This window comes from Mobula birostris, chromosome 23 (genome assembly GCF_030028105.1).
Source record: "Mobula birostris isolate sMobBir1 chromosome 23, sMobBir1.hap1, whole genome shotgun sequence".
Classification (NCBI taxonomy): domain Eukaryota; kingdom Metazoa; phylum Chordata; class Chondrichthyes; order Myliobatiformes; family Myliobatidae; genus Mobula; species Mobula birostris.
The window spans coordinates 3,801,526-3,818,813 of record NC_092392.1 but is presented as its reverse complement, the minus strand read 5'-3'; the positions used below and the strand labels follow the sequence as shown (position 1 = coordinate 3,818,813).

At 39.2% G+C, this 17,288-nt stretch overlaps 1 protein-coding gene across 1 annotated transcript in view; it reads left to right on the top strand.

The window, feature by feature from the left end:
- The window catches only part of chchd3a (coiled-coil-helix-coiled-coil-helix domain containing 3a), a 326,490-nt gene that overhangs the window by 82,391 nt on the left and 226,811 nt on the right, over positions 1–17,288 (top strand). Inside the window, exon 3 of the mRNA XM_072241199.1 lies at positions 7,298–7,379. Within this exon, the coding sequence (XP_072097300.1) occupies positions 7,298–7,379 (82 nt within the window). The remainder of the gene's footprint in view (positions 1–7,297; positions 7,380–17,288) is intronic.

Genomic DNA, 17,288 nt, shown 5'->3' with positions numbered 1-17,288 from the left:
ACTAATCCAACTACCTGTAATCTTGTTCCTTCGATAGTCCGGCACTGATTATGCTTAATGTGATCCTTCTGTAATTCGGCATTTTCACTAGTCCGGCACTCCTCAGATCCCAGTGGTGCCGGATTAGTGAAGGTCGACCTGTATTAATGAAGTTTTTTGGCCTAAAATGTCAGTTGTTCTTTTCCTCTCCGTAGATGCTACCTGACCTGTTGTGTTCCTCCAGCTTTTTGTATGTTATTATGAAATATTGTTTTGCTGCACAGCCCTATACTTCCAGTATTAATATTTTGATCTTAAAAATCTGAAGTAGGAGAATCTATTTATTCCTTATGTGCCATGCAAAATACTGTTATTCTTCACAGTAAATTTTGTAGTGCCTAGGTAATGAAGTTGTTGCACCCAGTTAGATGTCATTTGGAGTAAAACTGTGCAGTATGTATCTACCTCCCTCTTTTCTCCAACTGAATATCTTCACCACAATCTAAATAAAAAACAATCTTCTGCTTTAATAAGCAGTGAACTTTCTCATCACAGGTATCATTACTAAATTACTTCAGCACTGTCAATTTGTACTGAAAATGCTAAAGGTTGCCATTGTTAGGAATCGTGTAATTAGCATATTATTCTGTGCTGAAATGTTCTATTGATGGGGAGCTTTAATTTGAGTTGGTTCTGAACTTGAAAGGGTGTGTTGTATTGAAAAATACTATGTCAAGTCAGGTTAAGTTTATTGTTATTTAGCTATGTACATGTATATACTGCCAAACAAGACAGCATTTTTCTGGATCAGTGTGTAAAGCACAGTAGTGCACATAACACATATTACACACAATATCTCAGGAAAGTAAGAACTAAATCTACAAATAAATTACACATAGATTAACAAAGAAAAATGCATAATTTGAATATTGTAGAGTACAGTACAAATTATCTGGTGACACTTAGAACATAATAGTTTACTGCATAATTTTAATAGTAAAGAATAAACATGGATAAAAATTGAGCTTTAACATTTGAAAATTTGTGATATTATGAATTAAAATTTTAAATACAAACTTTTGACTCAATAAGATCAATCTAATTTTTTAATAAATTTGACAATCAACTTGAACTCTTCTATCTTCAGAAGCGTCAATGGTAATCTTACTTTAACGAGCATACTTCTTTATGACAGTCTTGCAGCAGTTAACAAACATGAAAGCTACCTGTTGCTTTCAGAAGAATACATTTTTTTCAAAATGTAGTTTGACAAATTTATTGAAACAATAAAGCAGATGCCTTGATATGGATATCGGGTAACATTCCAGGTGGAGCATTGTGAGCCGTACTGTAGTGGTATGTTATCTTAGCATATCTAAATAATGCATTTGAATAAGAAACTAATTTTTAACTACTTCCCCCGCCCACATGATACTACCTTTTCCACAGCAGTTAATTTATAATGATTTTAGTCAAAATTGTGGTATCAAACATTTGTGAATATTGCAGAACCTCGCATCAGCAACTATAACTGTTCATTCTTAACTCCTGCCATTAGTTCTGTGTTGTAAATGAGTCTGTTTAATTAACTATTGATTCTTGCCAGACCTTCATATTCCTCATTTTGGTTGATCCTTTTATTGACCCTTGGAATTCTGTCATCTATTGAGTAAATGGAAGGAGTTGTCTGAATCTGACATCAGTCACCTTGAGAGTGCTTGTAGCATGTCAGTGAAGCATTTTCCTTTCCTTGGGTCTTTCGTTGATACTGTGACAATTTCAAGGTGATTTTTTTTCAGCTTCTTCATCTTTTGGGTAAGTGATTTGGGCAGATTGCATGATAAAAATATTCTTATTTTAACCAAGATACTGAAAAATTGTATCAGGTTTATTAAACTTCTTAGAAATGTAAAATATACCAACATTCCACGCTGTACATTGCTGCAACTTTTAGTTTTCAATCATGGGTAGTAATGTAACTGCTTTATCACTGTTGTGATTTAAGTATTGTGGTGATCTGTCTCTGATGTAAGACGTAAGCTTGCACAGGATGCTCTCAAACTTTCTGTGGTTTCAGAGAGAATTTTTGCAAAGTCCTTCCAAATCCAGTCTCTGTTATTCAATTTGAAAGCAGTTTACTGATGAAATTCAATACAATAATGAAAGGAAAGACGATGTTGGGGATACATTTAATGAGTGACGTTGAACTAGTTAGCAAGAGTAATCAAATATTAAACTCGATCTTAATGTTAAGGAATGACTGAGAAATGATCAAGAAACCAACCAGCCAGGATGTCGACTCTTGTGCTAATGACTATATTTGCTTCATCAGATCCATTCTGTCTCATAAGGAGGAACTCCATTAGTTCTTATCCCTTTCTCTTCCTTTAACATAAACATAAGACATTCTTCTGGGAATCTAGAGTAACACAGACAAAATGATTGAGGATCTCAGCAAGTCAGGCAGAATTGATGGAAAGGAATAAACATTTGACATTTCAGGCAGGATCTTTCATCAGAACTGGAAAGGAAAGAGGAAGAAGTCAGAATAAGAAGGTGGGGGAGGGGTAATATGAAAGATTAACTTACTTTAGCAGTTGCTGGTCATTGATTGGCCCATTTGAAGAATGTAATAGTTCTCTCCATTGGCTGGTTTTCGCACCATGGCTCTTGGTTTCCAGTTCTGGGCACCCCATGGGTATAAGAATAGTACATGCGAGAGACTCTGTCTCTTTTACCAGGACTCTCTTCAATCTCTTCAATCTGAAGTCGTGACCAGTGCTGAAGAACCACTGGGAAAGAGTGCTGCAGATGGGGGGCCTGCATGCACATTTAGCGGAGTATGTTTATTGAATGTTCAGTTTTGTCATTGTGTAACTTGAGGAGAATAAACATAAGTACCTGTTGAGTTAGAAGTGTTATTGAATATTTAGTGTTGTGGTTTTTGTAACTTAAGGTGGCCTGATGAGTACTTGTTTGACTTAGATGCTTAGTTGAATGTTTGTGTTTGTTTGAATATAAATGGTTAACATGTATACTCTCAATCATTGTCTTCTGTCCCACTTACCAAATCCACAAATCTGCTTCCCGTAACAGAGGGGAAGGAGTACAAACAAACATGATAGGAGAATGACAAATGAGAAAATCTGCAGGTGCTAGAAATCAGCCCTTTTGTGGGTGATAGGTGAAACCGGGTGAGTGGGGAGGGAGATGAATTGAGAAGCTGGAAGGTAATGTGTGAAAAAGGCAAAAGGGTTGAAGAAGAGGGAATCTGCAGTTTTTTCTCTTGTCACACATGTCAATCAACTCCCCTTTGATCCTTTGTATCTTTAATGCACAATAGGGATAATTTACAATTCCCAATTAATCTACTAAGATTTATTTTTGGATGTTAGGCCAAACCAAAGAAAACCCACACCATCACAGAAAGAGTGGGCAAACTCTACACAGAAAGCACCTGAAATCAGGTTTGAACCCTTGGAATAAGGTGGATTCTTATTTCTGACGTCCACCTGAAAGTTCAGTCCAGAGTCCAGTTGCGAAGCTAAATACCAGCATTGTCTATCACAATACTCAGCAACAATAGTGCCACGAGAAAATCTGCAGAGGCTGCAAATTCAAGCAACACACACAAAACGCTGGTAGAATGCAGCAGGCCAGGCAGCATCTATAGAAAGAAGTACAGTCGACGTTTCGGGCCGAGACCCTTTGTCAGGATGAAGGGTCTTGGCCAGAAACGTCAACTGTACTTTTTCCTATAGATGCTGCCTGGACAACAGTAGTGCCACATAAGGTTGCATGAACCCAATAAAACTTGGTCTTAAAAATGAATGGTAAGATTTTTTAGCTCAAAGAATTTGTTGTGGGAGTATATAAATTCCATGAAAAGAATCCATTTTTGATGCTGTTGATGTACGAAGAACACTGAATAAAATTGCTGATGCTTAGACATTTTGTTTTGAGAAGATACCAATAGTCTAAAGTCCAGCATGTTATGTACAAATCTACAAATTTGGAATGTGCTGATAAATGCATTTAGCAAGCCAAAGTTTTCTGAGCACAACTTGTGAGATGTTGTGACACAAAGCAGTTCCAGAACTTTTTATAGATATGCAAAATAGAGGGAAACTGCTCCCATTGATTGATGTTTTGAGGACTGCAGATATTTGTTTAAAACTTGAACAATAAATAAGAAAGAAATAAGAAGTTTTTTGTGTATATGCAGACAGATGTTAGAATCTGAAATTTACTGACTGGTAAGGTAGAAGAAACAACCAAGTAATTGCTTTCCAGAGGAAATTAGATTGACATCTGAAACCATAGATACAGCAAAGGAATGAGACTGATGCCAGTGTAGATTTATGTTGAGTGACAGCCATTGATATTATTTGGCTTCTCTGAAATAATGGAAGTCCATGAAGTATCCACAGCTTTGAGACACTTCTGAAAGATTTTCTGCTCACAGTAGATAGAAAGTGCACTCAATAATCACTTTATTAGGTGCCTCCTGTATCTAATAAAGTGACCACTGAGTTTATGTTCATGGTTTTCTACTGCTGTAACTCATCCACTTCAAGATTCTACATGTTATCCATTCAGACATCCTCTTCTGCACACCACTGTTGCAACACATGGTTATTTGAGTTACTTTCGCCTTCCTGTCAGCTTAAACCAGTCTGGTCATTCTCCCCTGACTTCTCTCACTAACTAACTGCTTTTGCCCACAGAACTGCCGCTCATTGGATTGTTTTTTGGTGTTTCATACCCTTCTCTGTAAACTCTGGAGACTATTGTGAGTGAAAATCCCAGGAGATCAGCATTTTCTGAGATACTGAAACCACCCCATCTGGTACCATCGATGATCATTCCACAGTCAAAGTCACTTAGTTCGGGGGTCCCCAACCTTTTTTGCATTGCGGACCGGTTTAATATTGACAATATTCTTGCTGACCGGCCAACCCGGAGGTTCGGTGGGGGGTAGGGTTGCCAATGGGCAAGAGTAGCAGTCAAATACGTTGTGTTTACCCCGAGAAAGACTACCCTGACCATGAAGCCTTGCACGGGCGCCTGTGTGTGCATGCGTGTACGTGCACTCTACAAATAGTTTTTGGCGATTCTGTTCGGGGGTGGGGGGGGTGTTAATCACGACTGGAATATAGGTGATAAGTGGCTAACACACTCAATTTCATTTCTAAAAGGGTTTGTCTAACGAATTTAATGTTAAACACAGCGCATATTTTCCTCCCATGAATATAGTGATAATTCAATTATCAGGGGAGGACAGGGGAACTTGAAGTAAGTGTTGAACGAACTTCCAGTAGAAGTGGTAGAGGCAGGTTCAATATTATCATTTAAAGAAAAAGTATATGGACAGGAAAGGAATGGAGGGTTATGGGCTGAGTGCAGATCGGTGGGACTAGGTGAGAGTAGCGTTCGGCGCAGACTAGAAGGGCCGAGATCGCCTGTTTCTGTGCTGTAATTGTAATATGGTTATATAAGTCACTTATGAGTCAATGACATCATAACATTTTAAGTAATGTTTGGATATTAAACACACAGCGCATATTTTCCTCGTATGAACATATAAAATCATTGCAACACACCAATATCGCTGAATCAGTGGGAGCCCTGGGCTTGTTTCCTGCAACAAGACAGTCCCATCGAGAGGTGATGGGAGACAGCGATACTCGAAAGAGGTTCTTATGCCCAGTCTATTCCACAATTTAGTTTTCGTTGCATTCATTGCAGAGATATGTTGGAAATGGAAGCAACGTTTTCAGTGCTTTCGTGGCTATCTCAGGATATTTAGCCTTGACTTTGATCCAGAATGCCGGCAGAGATGTTATGTCAAACATACTTTTCAGCCCGCTGTCATTTGCAAGCTTGAGGAGTTGATCTCCTTCTGCACTGACATGGATGACGCGCAGGTAATGACCTCGCATGCATTCAAGCTCAACAGTGGCCGTGACAGGGAATGAGGAAAGGTGCAGCTGACTCATATCTCCAAATCATATCGTTTCCTCGCAGCTCAGTAGCACATGCTTTGCGGCCCGGTGGTTGGGGACTGCTGACTTGGATCACATTTCTTCTCCAGTCTGATATTTAGTCTGAACAATAACTGAACCTCTAGATCATGTCTGCATGCTTTTGTACATTGAATTGCTGCCACATGATTGGCTGATTTCGATCTTTGCATTAACAAGTAGGTGTAAAGTGTACCTAATATAGTGGCTACTGAATGTATTACTTACTAACTAGATTATCTTTCATTCTGGTATTATAAATGTTGTGAATATCTGTGTGAGCTTCAGGATTCAAGTTAGATGAGTCTCCATAATAATTTCTAAATAACTCATGGTAATACTGTGTTAAATTTATAGGTCATGGTCAAAGATGTTTGTGACTTGATTCATACCAGCAAGGTAATGGAAACTAATTGCTAGGATTAACCCTTGTGAACTTTGTATCAAAACAGAGAACTGTATTTCAACCACTGCATTTAAATTAAAGACAGTTACAAATCTGTCCAAAGGTGTGTGATGATAAATCTCAGATAATGGATTTCTGCAAGTTATGTGGGGTTTTTCACTTGTATCCATTGAAAATGACACATTTCAATCTGTTTGTTAATCAGGTAATGAAAAAAATGGCTTTATTGTTTATCATCAATTATTGCACAAATAAAACTAATGTATTGTTAATTTTTGGTCTCAGAAATTTGGGTGTTCTTTTAAAATCCCAATCCAGATCGATTTACTTTCCGTTGCTCACCTTAGTGCTTGGTAAACCTATTATTTAGTGGGTTGATAGCACCCATGTTGAAAGGGATGAAAGAGAAAGTAAGTTGAGGCTTTACACAAACAGGAAGTCATTTGCAAACTTTTGTCATTTCTTCTATAACTTGATTTTTTTAAATCATTCCTTACCTTAAAATATTTAATGCATTTGTTATGTTCTTATAGTGGGAACTACCTGTCATGTATATAGTCTAATTTGATAACTTTAGTCTTACTAGATTCAAGATGTATGAAGGAATGAATGGTCATTCTGGAAACATTATTGTCAAGAATAATGAAATACTGATAATATACTGTTCTAGTTGGCCATGATCTCCTTTTTGCTACAAGGGACGAGAGCAAAGACATAAACTCCAGTATGAAATGTGTAATTAATTTTTAAACAATTGGAAGTATTTGTTCTATCTTGTGGTCTTGAATTAAGTGGTTCTTTGATACTCACATAGCCATTGATAATTGTTTCAGAGGTTGTGTTAGTTTTACTCTACTAACCTTTTTTTCCTTGTTTTTCCTCTCTGCAGTTACTAATGAGGAGGTCAGAAAACAAATTGCTAAAGAGTGGGCTCAAGAACAGGCAAGGCAAGATCTGAACTTGCAGAAGAGGTTTGTGCACTATATCTGGCTTCCTCCATGAATTCCACAAACATGATATTGGATGTTTTTACTTCATTATGTACCCTTCACTTGTCAAATACAAAGCACCTCAAAAAACACATTTTAATAATTTTACTTTAACATGGATTCATTCATAAAATCGTACGACTGAGGAATTGGCCCTTTTGGCTCACTTCATCCATGCCAACACTGATGCTTACCCAACACTAATCTCGCTTCTCTTCATTAGGCCCATAATCTATTCAAGTACCTACCTAAGTGCCTTTAAAACATAATAATTGTATCTGCCGCCACCACCATCTGCTCTGGCATCTCATTCCAGACACTCATCGTCTTCTGCATGAGGTGAAAAAGAGTATTAAAAAGGTAAATTTTTATCCAATTCCTCCTTGGAACTACAGCCCTCCATTCCAAGCAATGTCCTCGTGAATTTATTCTATACCATCTCTGTTGAAAAAGAAAAAGATTGGCTAAGACAAATGTAGGTCCCCTACAGACAGAAACAGGTGAATTGATTATGGGGAGCAAGGACATGGCAGGCCAATTGAATAATTACTTTGGTTCTGTCTTCACTAAGGAGGACATAAATAATCTTCCGGAAATAGTAGGGGACAGAGGGTCCAGTGAGATGGAGGAACTGAGGGAAATACATGTTAGTAGGGAAGTGGTGTTCGGTAAATTGAAGGGATTAAAGGCAGATAAATCCCCAGGGCCAGATGGTCTGCATTCCAGAGTGCTTAAGGAAGTAGCCCAAGAAATAGTGGATGCATTAGTGATAATTTTTCAAAACTTTAGATTCTGGACTAGTTCCTGAGGATTGGAGGGTGTCTATTGTAACCCCACTTTTTAAAAAAGGAGGGAGAGAGAAACCGGGGAATTATAGACTGGTTAGCCTAACATCGGTGGTGGAGAAACTGCTAGAGTCAGTTATCAAAGATGTGATAACAGCACATTTGGAAAGCGGTGAAATCATCAGACAAAGTCAGCATGGATTTGTGAAAGGAAAATCATGTCTGATGAATCTCATAGAATTTTTTGAGGATGTAACTAGTAGAGTGGATATTATCTGACATATTATTAACAGATTATTATCTGAATGGTGGCCGATTAGGAAAAGGGGAGGTGCAACGAGACCTGGGTCTCATTATACACCAGTCATTGAAAGTGGGCATGCAGGTACAGCAGGCGGTGAAAAAGGCGAATGGTATGCTGGCATTTATAGCAAGAGGATTCGAGTACAGGAGCAGGGAGGTACTACTGCAGTTGTACAAGGCCTTGGTGAGACCACACTTGGAGTATTGTGTGCAGTTTTGGTCCCCTAATCTGAGGAAAGACATCCTTGCCATAGAGGGATTACAAAGAAGGTTCACCAGATTGATTCCTGGGATGGCAGGATTTTCATATGATGAAAGACTGGATGAACTAGGCTTATACTCATTGGAATTTAGAAGATTGAGGGGGGATCTGATTGAAACGTATAAAATCCTAAAGGGATTAGACGGGCTAGATGCAGGAAGATTGTTCCCGATGTTGGGGAAGTCCAGAACGAGGTGTCACAGTTTGAGGATAAAGGGGAAGCCTTTTAGGACCGAGATTAGGAAAAACTTCTTCACACAGAGAGTGGTGAATCTGTGGAATTCTCTGCCACAGGAAACAGTTGAGGCCAGTTCATTGGCTATATTTAAGAGGGAGTTAGATATGGCCCTTGTGGCTAAGGGGATCAGGGGGTATGGAGGGAAGGCTGGTACAGGGTTCTGAGTTGGATGATCAGCTATGATCATACTGAATGGCGGTGCAGGCTCGAAGGGCCAAATGGCCTACTTCTGCACCTATTTTCTATGTTTCTATGTTGCCACATCTTTTCTGTAGTGTGTTGACTAGAACTGTAAACAACACAACTGAGTGCAGTCTAACCAATGTTTTGTACATCTGCAAAACTCTCAGTGACTTGGCTGACCAAGGCAAATGTGCCAAATGTTCTTTTCGCTACCCTATTCACCTGCGTTGCCACTTGCAGCAAGCTAAGGTCTTTCTCAGTTCTCTTAAAGTCCGTGTCATTTATTCTGTGTACAACTGGTAAGGAGTATGCCAGTTTCGTCTTGCACCAGTGTTGATTTGGTGTGCCATATTAAGGTGGGGGGGGGGGTGAATACTTCTGCAATCAATTATTTTGTGTTTTATATTTGTAATTGATCACTTTGTACGGATCTGTTTTCTCTACAAAGTAGGAGCAGAAGTTTGCCATTTGGCCTGTAGAGTCTGCTCCGCCATTCAATAAGATCATGGCTGAACTGGTCATGGACTCATCTCCACCTACCTGCCTTTTCCCCATAACCCTTAATTCTCCTCCTATGCAAAAATCTATCCAAGAGTCTTCTTCTGTTGAACAGCGTTTAAAATGCCAAATTAAATCAACTGCAATTAAATGTTGTAAAACAGTAAAACCTGAAAACTTCTAAAGGAAGTGAATATTTTTTAAAGGTAGTGTAAAATTGGTATTTTTGGGGCGGGGAATATTGGTCACCTTATGAGTAAAAAGAAACAATTCAAGAGACAGCAGGGGAAAAATGTTCATGTAGCAATTATATTTAAATCTGCCATTAACCATGGCTGGGGCAATAACAAATAATTGACAAGACATTAAAGTGAAAAGGGGGAATACTGGTAAAGAAGCAGGTGAGTTTGATTTGCCAGTTGTGCAGAGAAAAATTAAGAGTACAGTTACGGACTTGAGGAGCTCATCAGAGCCCTGGAGCACTGTGTGCAGTTTTGGTCTCCAAATTTGAGGAAGAACATTCTTGCTATTGAGGGAGTGCAGCGTAGGTTCACAAGGTTAATTCCCGGGATGGCGGGACTGTCATATGTCGAAAGATTGGAGCGACTGGGCTTGTATACTCTGGAATTTAGAAGGCTGAGAGGGGATCTTATTGAAACATATAAGATTATTAAGGGATTGGACATGCTAGAGGCAGGAAGTATGTTCCCACTGATGGGTGAGTCCAGAACCAGAGGCCACAGTTTAAGAATTAGGGGTAGGCCATTTAGAACAGAGCTGAGGAAAAACTTTTTCACCCAGAGAGTGGTGGATGTATGGAATGCTCTGCCCCAGAAGGCTGTGGAGGCCAAGTCTCTGGATGCTTTCAAAAAAGGGATGGATAGAGCTCTTAAAGATAGCGGAATCAAAGGTTATGGGGATAAGGCAGGAACAGGATACTGATTGTGGATGATCAGCCATGATCACAGTGAACGGCGATGTTGGCTCGAAGGGCCGAATTGCCTACTCCTGCACCTATTGTCTATTGTCTATCAGTTTTGGCTTAGGTCGATAACTGCACGAATTCCAGATTTTCTGCGTGTAAAATCTTCGCAAAATTTAGCTTTCACCAAGCTATCTAAAATAGGCAGATGGAGCTTCTGCTTAAAAGTTTTTTTTCGTAGATTTCCTTGGTGTACCATTCTTTGTACTTGGAACTCATGCCATGCTGAGAGAGGCAAGTTTGCTTAGCGACTGAGCAAAACTGTCTCTGGAACCAACTTCAAGTTCAGTTGCCACTGAGAAATAAACAAGTTGGTAACAGGAGGAGGAAGTAATGGGCAGTTTCTAGTAATTTAACTTCTTTGCTCAATTTAGAATTTGCGCACCTCCATGTAATCATGCCTATTATCAAAAGGTGGTTTGTTTTTTTTTCCAAGTGTTAACCATTGCTTGGAGCCATATTTCAATAAATAACATCATCTTATGTCTGTTTAAATTTGGGAAAAAGAACTACAGATTTCTTTGGTAAGCAGCTATAAATTCAAACTCAATATTACTGACAGAATAAAAAAGTGATTTAATTTAAAATAGGCATTGCAAATTAAGGCAGACTGCAACCATTATATAAAGGTATTTTTATATTGAAATTGTCTGAATAAACTGAAAAGGTAGCAATATATTTATTGAAGTAATATCAGGAATCTGTGACTATCCTATTTGTGAGTACTATGAAAATAGCAGTATAGAGAATAGATACTTGGGAATAGAATTTTTCATTGTTGTATGGTTGAAAGCTTGCTGGTAAAGCAATTATTAATTTTACTGTATTGGACAGTTAAATGACAAATATTTATCATTATGTATCTTTATTAAAAAAAAGAAGGGTTAATTATTTGGGAAGTTTTTAATTGTTTTTCTTCTCCCCCCCACCCCCACCTGCCACCTGTGTGCTAGTTTTCAGCCTCAAATCACTGACGTAATAACATAATAATAGGAAATGAGGCAGTATACGCGGAACGAGAAACCAAGTTAAGATTTAGAGTCAAAATTCCTTCATTGGAAGTGCTGAATTTTCAACAGATCTGAAAGATGACCTGAAATGTTAACTCTGATTTTGAAGATACTGCCTTGCCTACTGAGTGATTCCTGCAACTTCAGTTTTACAGTATTTGTGACATTTTGATTTGTAGAGCTTGTCTGTACTTTATACTTTATTGTCGCCAAACAATTGGTACTAGAACGTACAATCATCACAGTGATATTTGATTCTGCGCTTCACACTCCCTGGATTACAAATATTAAATATTAAAGATATTAAAAATAGATAAAATTAGTAAATATTAAAAATTTAAATTATAAATCATAAATAGAAAATAGAAAAATGGGAAGTAAGGTAGTGCAAAAAAAACCAAGAGGGAGGTCCAGATATTTGGAGGGTATGGCCCAGATCTGGATCAGGATCCGTTCAGCAGTCTTATCACAGTTGGAAAGAAGCTGTTCCCAAATCTGGCCATACAAGTCTTCAAGCTCCTGAACCTTCTCCCAGAGTGAAGAGGGACAAAACGTGTGTTGGCTGGGTGGGTCGTGTCCTTGATTATCCTGGCAGCACTGCTCTGACAGCGTGCGGTGTAAAGTGAGTCCACGGACGAAAGATTGGTTTGTGTGATGTGCTGCGCAGTGTTCACAATCTTTTGCAGCTTCTTTCAGTCTTGGACAGGACAACTTCCATACCTGGTTGTGATGCACCCTAGAAGAATGCTTTCTACGGTGCATCTATAAAAATTAGTGAGGGTTTTAGGAGACAAGCCAAATTTCTTTAGTTTTCTCAGGAAGTAAAGGCGCTGGTGGGCCTTCTTGGCAGTGAACTCTGCTTGGTTGGACCTAGTCAGGTCATTTGTGATATTGACCCCAAGGAACTTAGAGCTTTTGACCTGTTCCACTTGTGCACCACTGATGTAAATTGGATCGTGCGGTCCGCTACTCCTTCTGAAGTCAACAACCAATTCTTTCGTCTTGCTGACGTTGAGGGATAGGTTATTGTCTTCGCACCATGCCACCAGGTTCTTAATTTCCTCTCTGTATTCAAACTCATCATTACCTGAGATTCGGCCTACAATTGTGGTGTCATCAGCAAACTTATATATTGAGTTTGATGGAAACTTGGCTACGCAATCATGGGTGTACAGTGAGTACAGCAGGGGGCTGAGTACACAGCCTTGTGGGACACCGGTGCTCAGAGTGATTGTAGAGGAGAACTTGTCCCCTATTTTTACAGCCTGGGTCCTCTCTGTGAGGAAGTTGAAGATCCAGCTGCAGATCTGAGTGCTAAGTCCCAGGTTCCAGAGCTTAGGAATCAGTTTATTTGGAACGATGGTATTAAAGGCAGAGCTGTAGTCAATGAAAAGGAGCCTTACGTATACGTCTTTTTTCTCCAGGTGTTCTAAGGAGGAATGTAGGGCCAGAGAGATGGCATCTGCTGTTGACCTGTTGCTTCGGTAGGCAAATTGCAAAGCGTCGAGGTTGACCGGTAGGCTGTGGTTGATGTGTGCCAAAACCAATCTCTCGAAGCACTTCATAGCAATTGATGTCAGAGCCACAGGTCGATAGTCATTCAGGCATGCCACCTTGCTCTTCTTCGGCACTGGGACTATCGTTGCCTTCTTAAAACACGAGGGGATCTTAGACTGAGGCAAGGAGCAGTTGAAGATGTCAACAAACACTCTAGCTGGCTCGCTTGCACAGGCCCGGAGAACCCGTCCTGGGATGCCATCTGGGCCCGTTGCCTTGGATTTATCTTCATGAAGGCCTTTCTAACATCCTCCTCGGTGACGATGAATCTCGATGCCACCAGGTCCGGTTCATCCGGAGGGAGCGGGACGCTCCTCTTCTGTTCGAATCTTGCGTTGAATACGTTAAGTTCATCAGGAAGAGAAGCACCACAGTTATTGATATTCCCAGCCTTTTCTTTGCGCCCAGTGATCTCACTTAGACCCTGCCATAGTCTACTGGCATCCCCTTGGTTAGCCTGGGCTTCCAACTTGGCTTGATACTGCATCTTGGTGCCCTTAATGGCTTTCTGGAGTTTACGCCTGGATTCCGTGTAGCGACTGGTATCCCCGGACCTAAAAGCTGCAGCTCTAGCCTTTAAAAGGGACTTGACCTCATAATTCATCCAAGGTTTCTGGTTAGGGAATACCTGGATCGTCTTGCGAGACACACAGTCCTCCGTGCATTTCCAAATAAAGTCTGTGACAGCTGAGGCATACTCATCAAGGTTAACTGCCGAGTCCTTGAATACTAACCAGTCCACCGATTCAAAGCAGTCACGGAGGACCTCATCCGTTTCCTCCATCCAATGCAACACTACTTTTGACACCGCGACCTGTATTTATCCATGCCCAATACTCTTTTCCCTCTGCCACTCCAACGGCCACTGCCTTTCTCTGTCCATTCTGTATGACCATAAAAAAAAAAAATCCTTTTCATCGTAATAGATTGGTCTTATTCATTTTATCATCGCCTTTCTCATATTAAAATACCTCCTGTTCGGAGTATTTTGGATTATCTCTGCATTGTGTCCTTGACGACATAACAGAACTCATTATACAAAGTGTGCTTTTATAATATTGGTGAATGGGGATTAATCCTTTCAGAGTTCAAAATGTTGGGGTAACTGGAGGTGAGTTCCAAGCTGTAACATAAATGTATTGATTTTTGTATCATTTTTCAAAATAACAAGTTTTGAGTGTCATACAAAATTTCGATCATTAGAGGGGAGGTCACATTTCCTGTGTGTAAATCCACGTAAGTTACTGTAACTGTTCTTGTCCAAGCTATCACAGTACTTCAACAGATGCAACTCTGTATTCAAGTACTTGTCTAATGTTACGCACAAAGAAATGGACCTTTCAAAATATAACAAGAAGACACCCTTGATTCAGAAAGCAATGTAAAGTTGTAGTCTGGGTTTTCTCTTGACATTCATGGACAATCCTCATTAGTTCTGGCAATTTTAACACCTTAAGAACTATGCGTCACAGTTATTGTGTATCTGCTTATCTTTTATCAGTTGTATGTAGCCAAACCTTAATTATACATTCAAGTTCTGTACTTGAGGCCAATGATAAGTCTCAGAATCAAGATGTTTGACTTTATACAACAAAGCTTTGATAATCCAACAGAACACAATGTTATTCCACTTTTTATAACATGATAATATTTTCAATGAACCTATTGAATTTAACGGGAGATGGAAGCACAACGTTCCAAAGTACAGCTTTGGCTGCAAATCTATCAACGTTCTTGATTCCTTGTGATTTGGTCCCCTGATCTCTGGCCACACACCTTGCTTATAATTCAAAGCCCTGGCTCATTTCCTGAACTGATCAGTAAGCGAAACGCTGTCCTTTCAGGATTTCTAAACAATTGGACACCAGATTATTAAAGATTTACTGCACCTGAGCTCATGATAGAGATGGACATTGGTGAGCAGCATGCCTCTGCTTAAAGAATAGAATTTATCTTGCTGCTCTCTTTCATATTTGTATGTTCATACAATTGTATAAAGTAGAATAGTTGACACATGATTTTAAAATCTCATTTAATGGAATGCAACATTTTATTTATGTGAAGCACTTGGAATTGTGGAATTCCATCTTCATTATGTACTACTTGTGCATCCCATGCCCCTCCCATCCACTGAAAATGAAAGGTGACGATGACACTTGTATCACAGGGTTCTTTTCTGTTCACTTGCTTGAAAAGTAACTTGTATACCACAATTCCAGATTTAGCACCATGTCATTATAGTTATTGCATGTTTCTCGATTTAATTCAGGCTTGTACAGTAATTGAGTTGAGCATGAATTTCCTCTGTATAGTGGGGAGTTATCTTGAGGTAATGATGTTTTGAGGTTGCAGAAGATTAAGTATCAATGACCATTTTTTATTAAAATGAAATTGTCATTAAGAATTCAGAGGAATCTCTTGACTTCTGTAGTCATATCAAAATAAAATTTTACAGAATAAAATTGGAAGTATGAAAATTAAAATGTGTAAGCTGCAGTAGAAATGTCATTATTTAACAGTTGGCAACAGTTGTTCTGTGTGTCATCTCTCCACAGAACAGTGAATTGAATTGACTTTATTTCTTTCATCCTTCGCATTCATGAGGAGTAAAAATCTTTACATTATGTCTCTGTCTGAATGTGCAAATCATAGTAATTTGTAATACATAGTATGTACAGTAAGATATACAACAAAAAAGTCAATATAGCTTAGAAATACAATTGTGTCAACGTGAATTAATCAATCTGATGCCCTGGGGGAAGAAGCTGTTCTGGAGCCTGATGGTCCTGGCTTTAATGCTGCGGTATCATTTCCCTGATGGTAGCAGGTGTAGCAGTTTGCGGTTGGGGTGACTTGGGTCCCCAATGATCCTTAGGGCCCTTTTTATGCACCTGTCACTGTAAATGTCCTGAATAGTGGAAAGGTCACATCCACAGATGCGCCCAGAACATTGTCCCAGAAGTGTTGTAGAACATCCAGGTGGCCTTTTGCAAACTTAAATGTGCAGCAACGTTTTTTTGGAGAGAAGTGATTGTTTCCTCCGTGGTGTCCTTCCATGAGCACCATTCTTGATTATTGTTTTTCTTATAGTGGACACATGAACAAAGACTTTAACAAGTTCTAGAGATTTCTGCAGGTCTTTTGCTGTTACCCTTGGGTTCTTTCTCATCTTCAGCATTGCACATTGTGCTCTTAGTGTGATCTTTGCAGGACGTCCAGTCCTAGGGAGAGTAGCAACAATACTGAATTTCCTCCATTTGATGGCAATTTCTCTTACTGTGGACGGGTGAACACTCAGGTCTTTAGAAATGCTTTTGTAGCCCTTTCCAGCTTCATGTATCTCTACAATTCTTCAGAATCAGATTTATTATCACCGGCATGTGTTGTGAAATTTGTTAACTTTGCAGCAGCGGTTCAATGCAACACATAATATGGAAGAAAAAAATAAATAAGTAAATCAGTTACAGTATATGTATATTGGAGATTAAAAATCATGCAAAAACAGAAATAATATACAGTAGGCCCTCCTTATCCGCGGGGGATTGGTTCCAGGACTCCTGCGGATACCAAAAAACTCGGATGCTCAAGTCCCTTATTTAACCTGTCTCAGTGCAGTGGACTTTAGGGCCCGGCAGAGCTCTGAATCCGCAGTGTTTCTGTTCATGAAAATAATCATGATCATGATTGAAAATAAAGTGATTGGAAAGAGGTGGAACGCCATCGGTCATTGGAAAAGCGTTAGGCTACAGTCGGTCAACGATCAAACAATTTTAAAGGATCAAGTGAGAAAGCCCCTGCCCCGATAAAAACTACAGTTATTACTAAGCAACACAGTGGTTTAATTATTGAAATACATACGTTTCTTAAGTGTTTTATATGCATAGAACGGTAAAATATATACTATATACTAAGACAAACGTTTGACTAACTGATGCTAAATAATACTGGATATACCTGTTCCGACTTACTTAGTGAGAGAACTTCCGGGTTTTTTCAATCCTAATCCGCAGTAACCAACGCACATCCTCCCGTATACTTTAAATCATCTCTAGATTACTTATAATACCTAATAC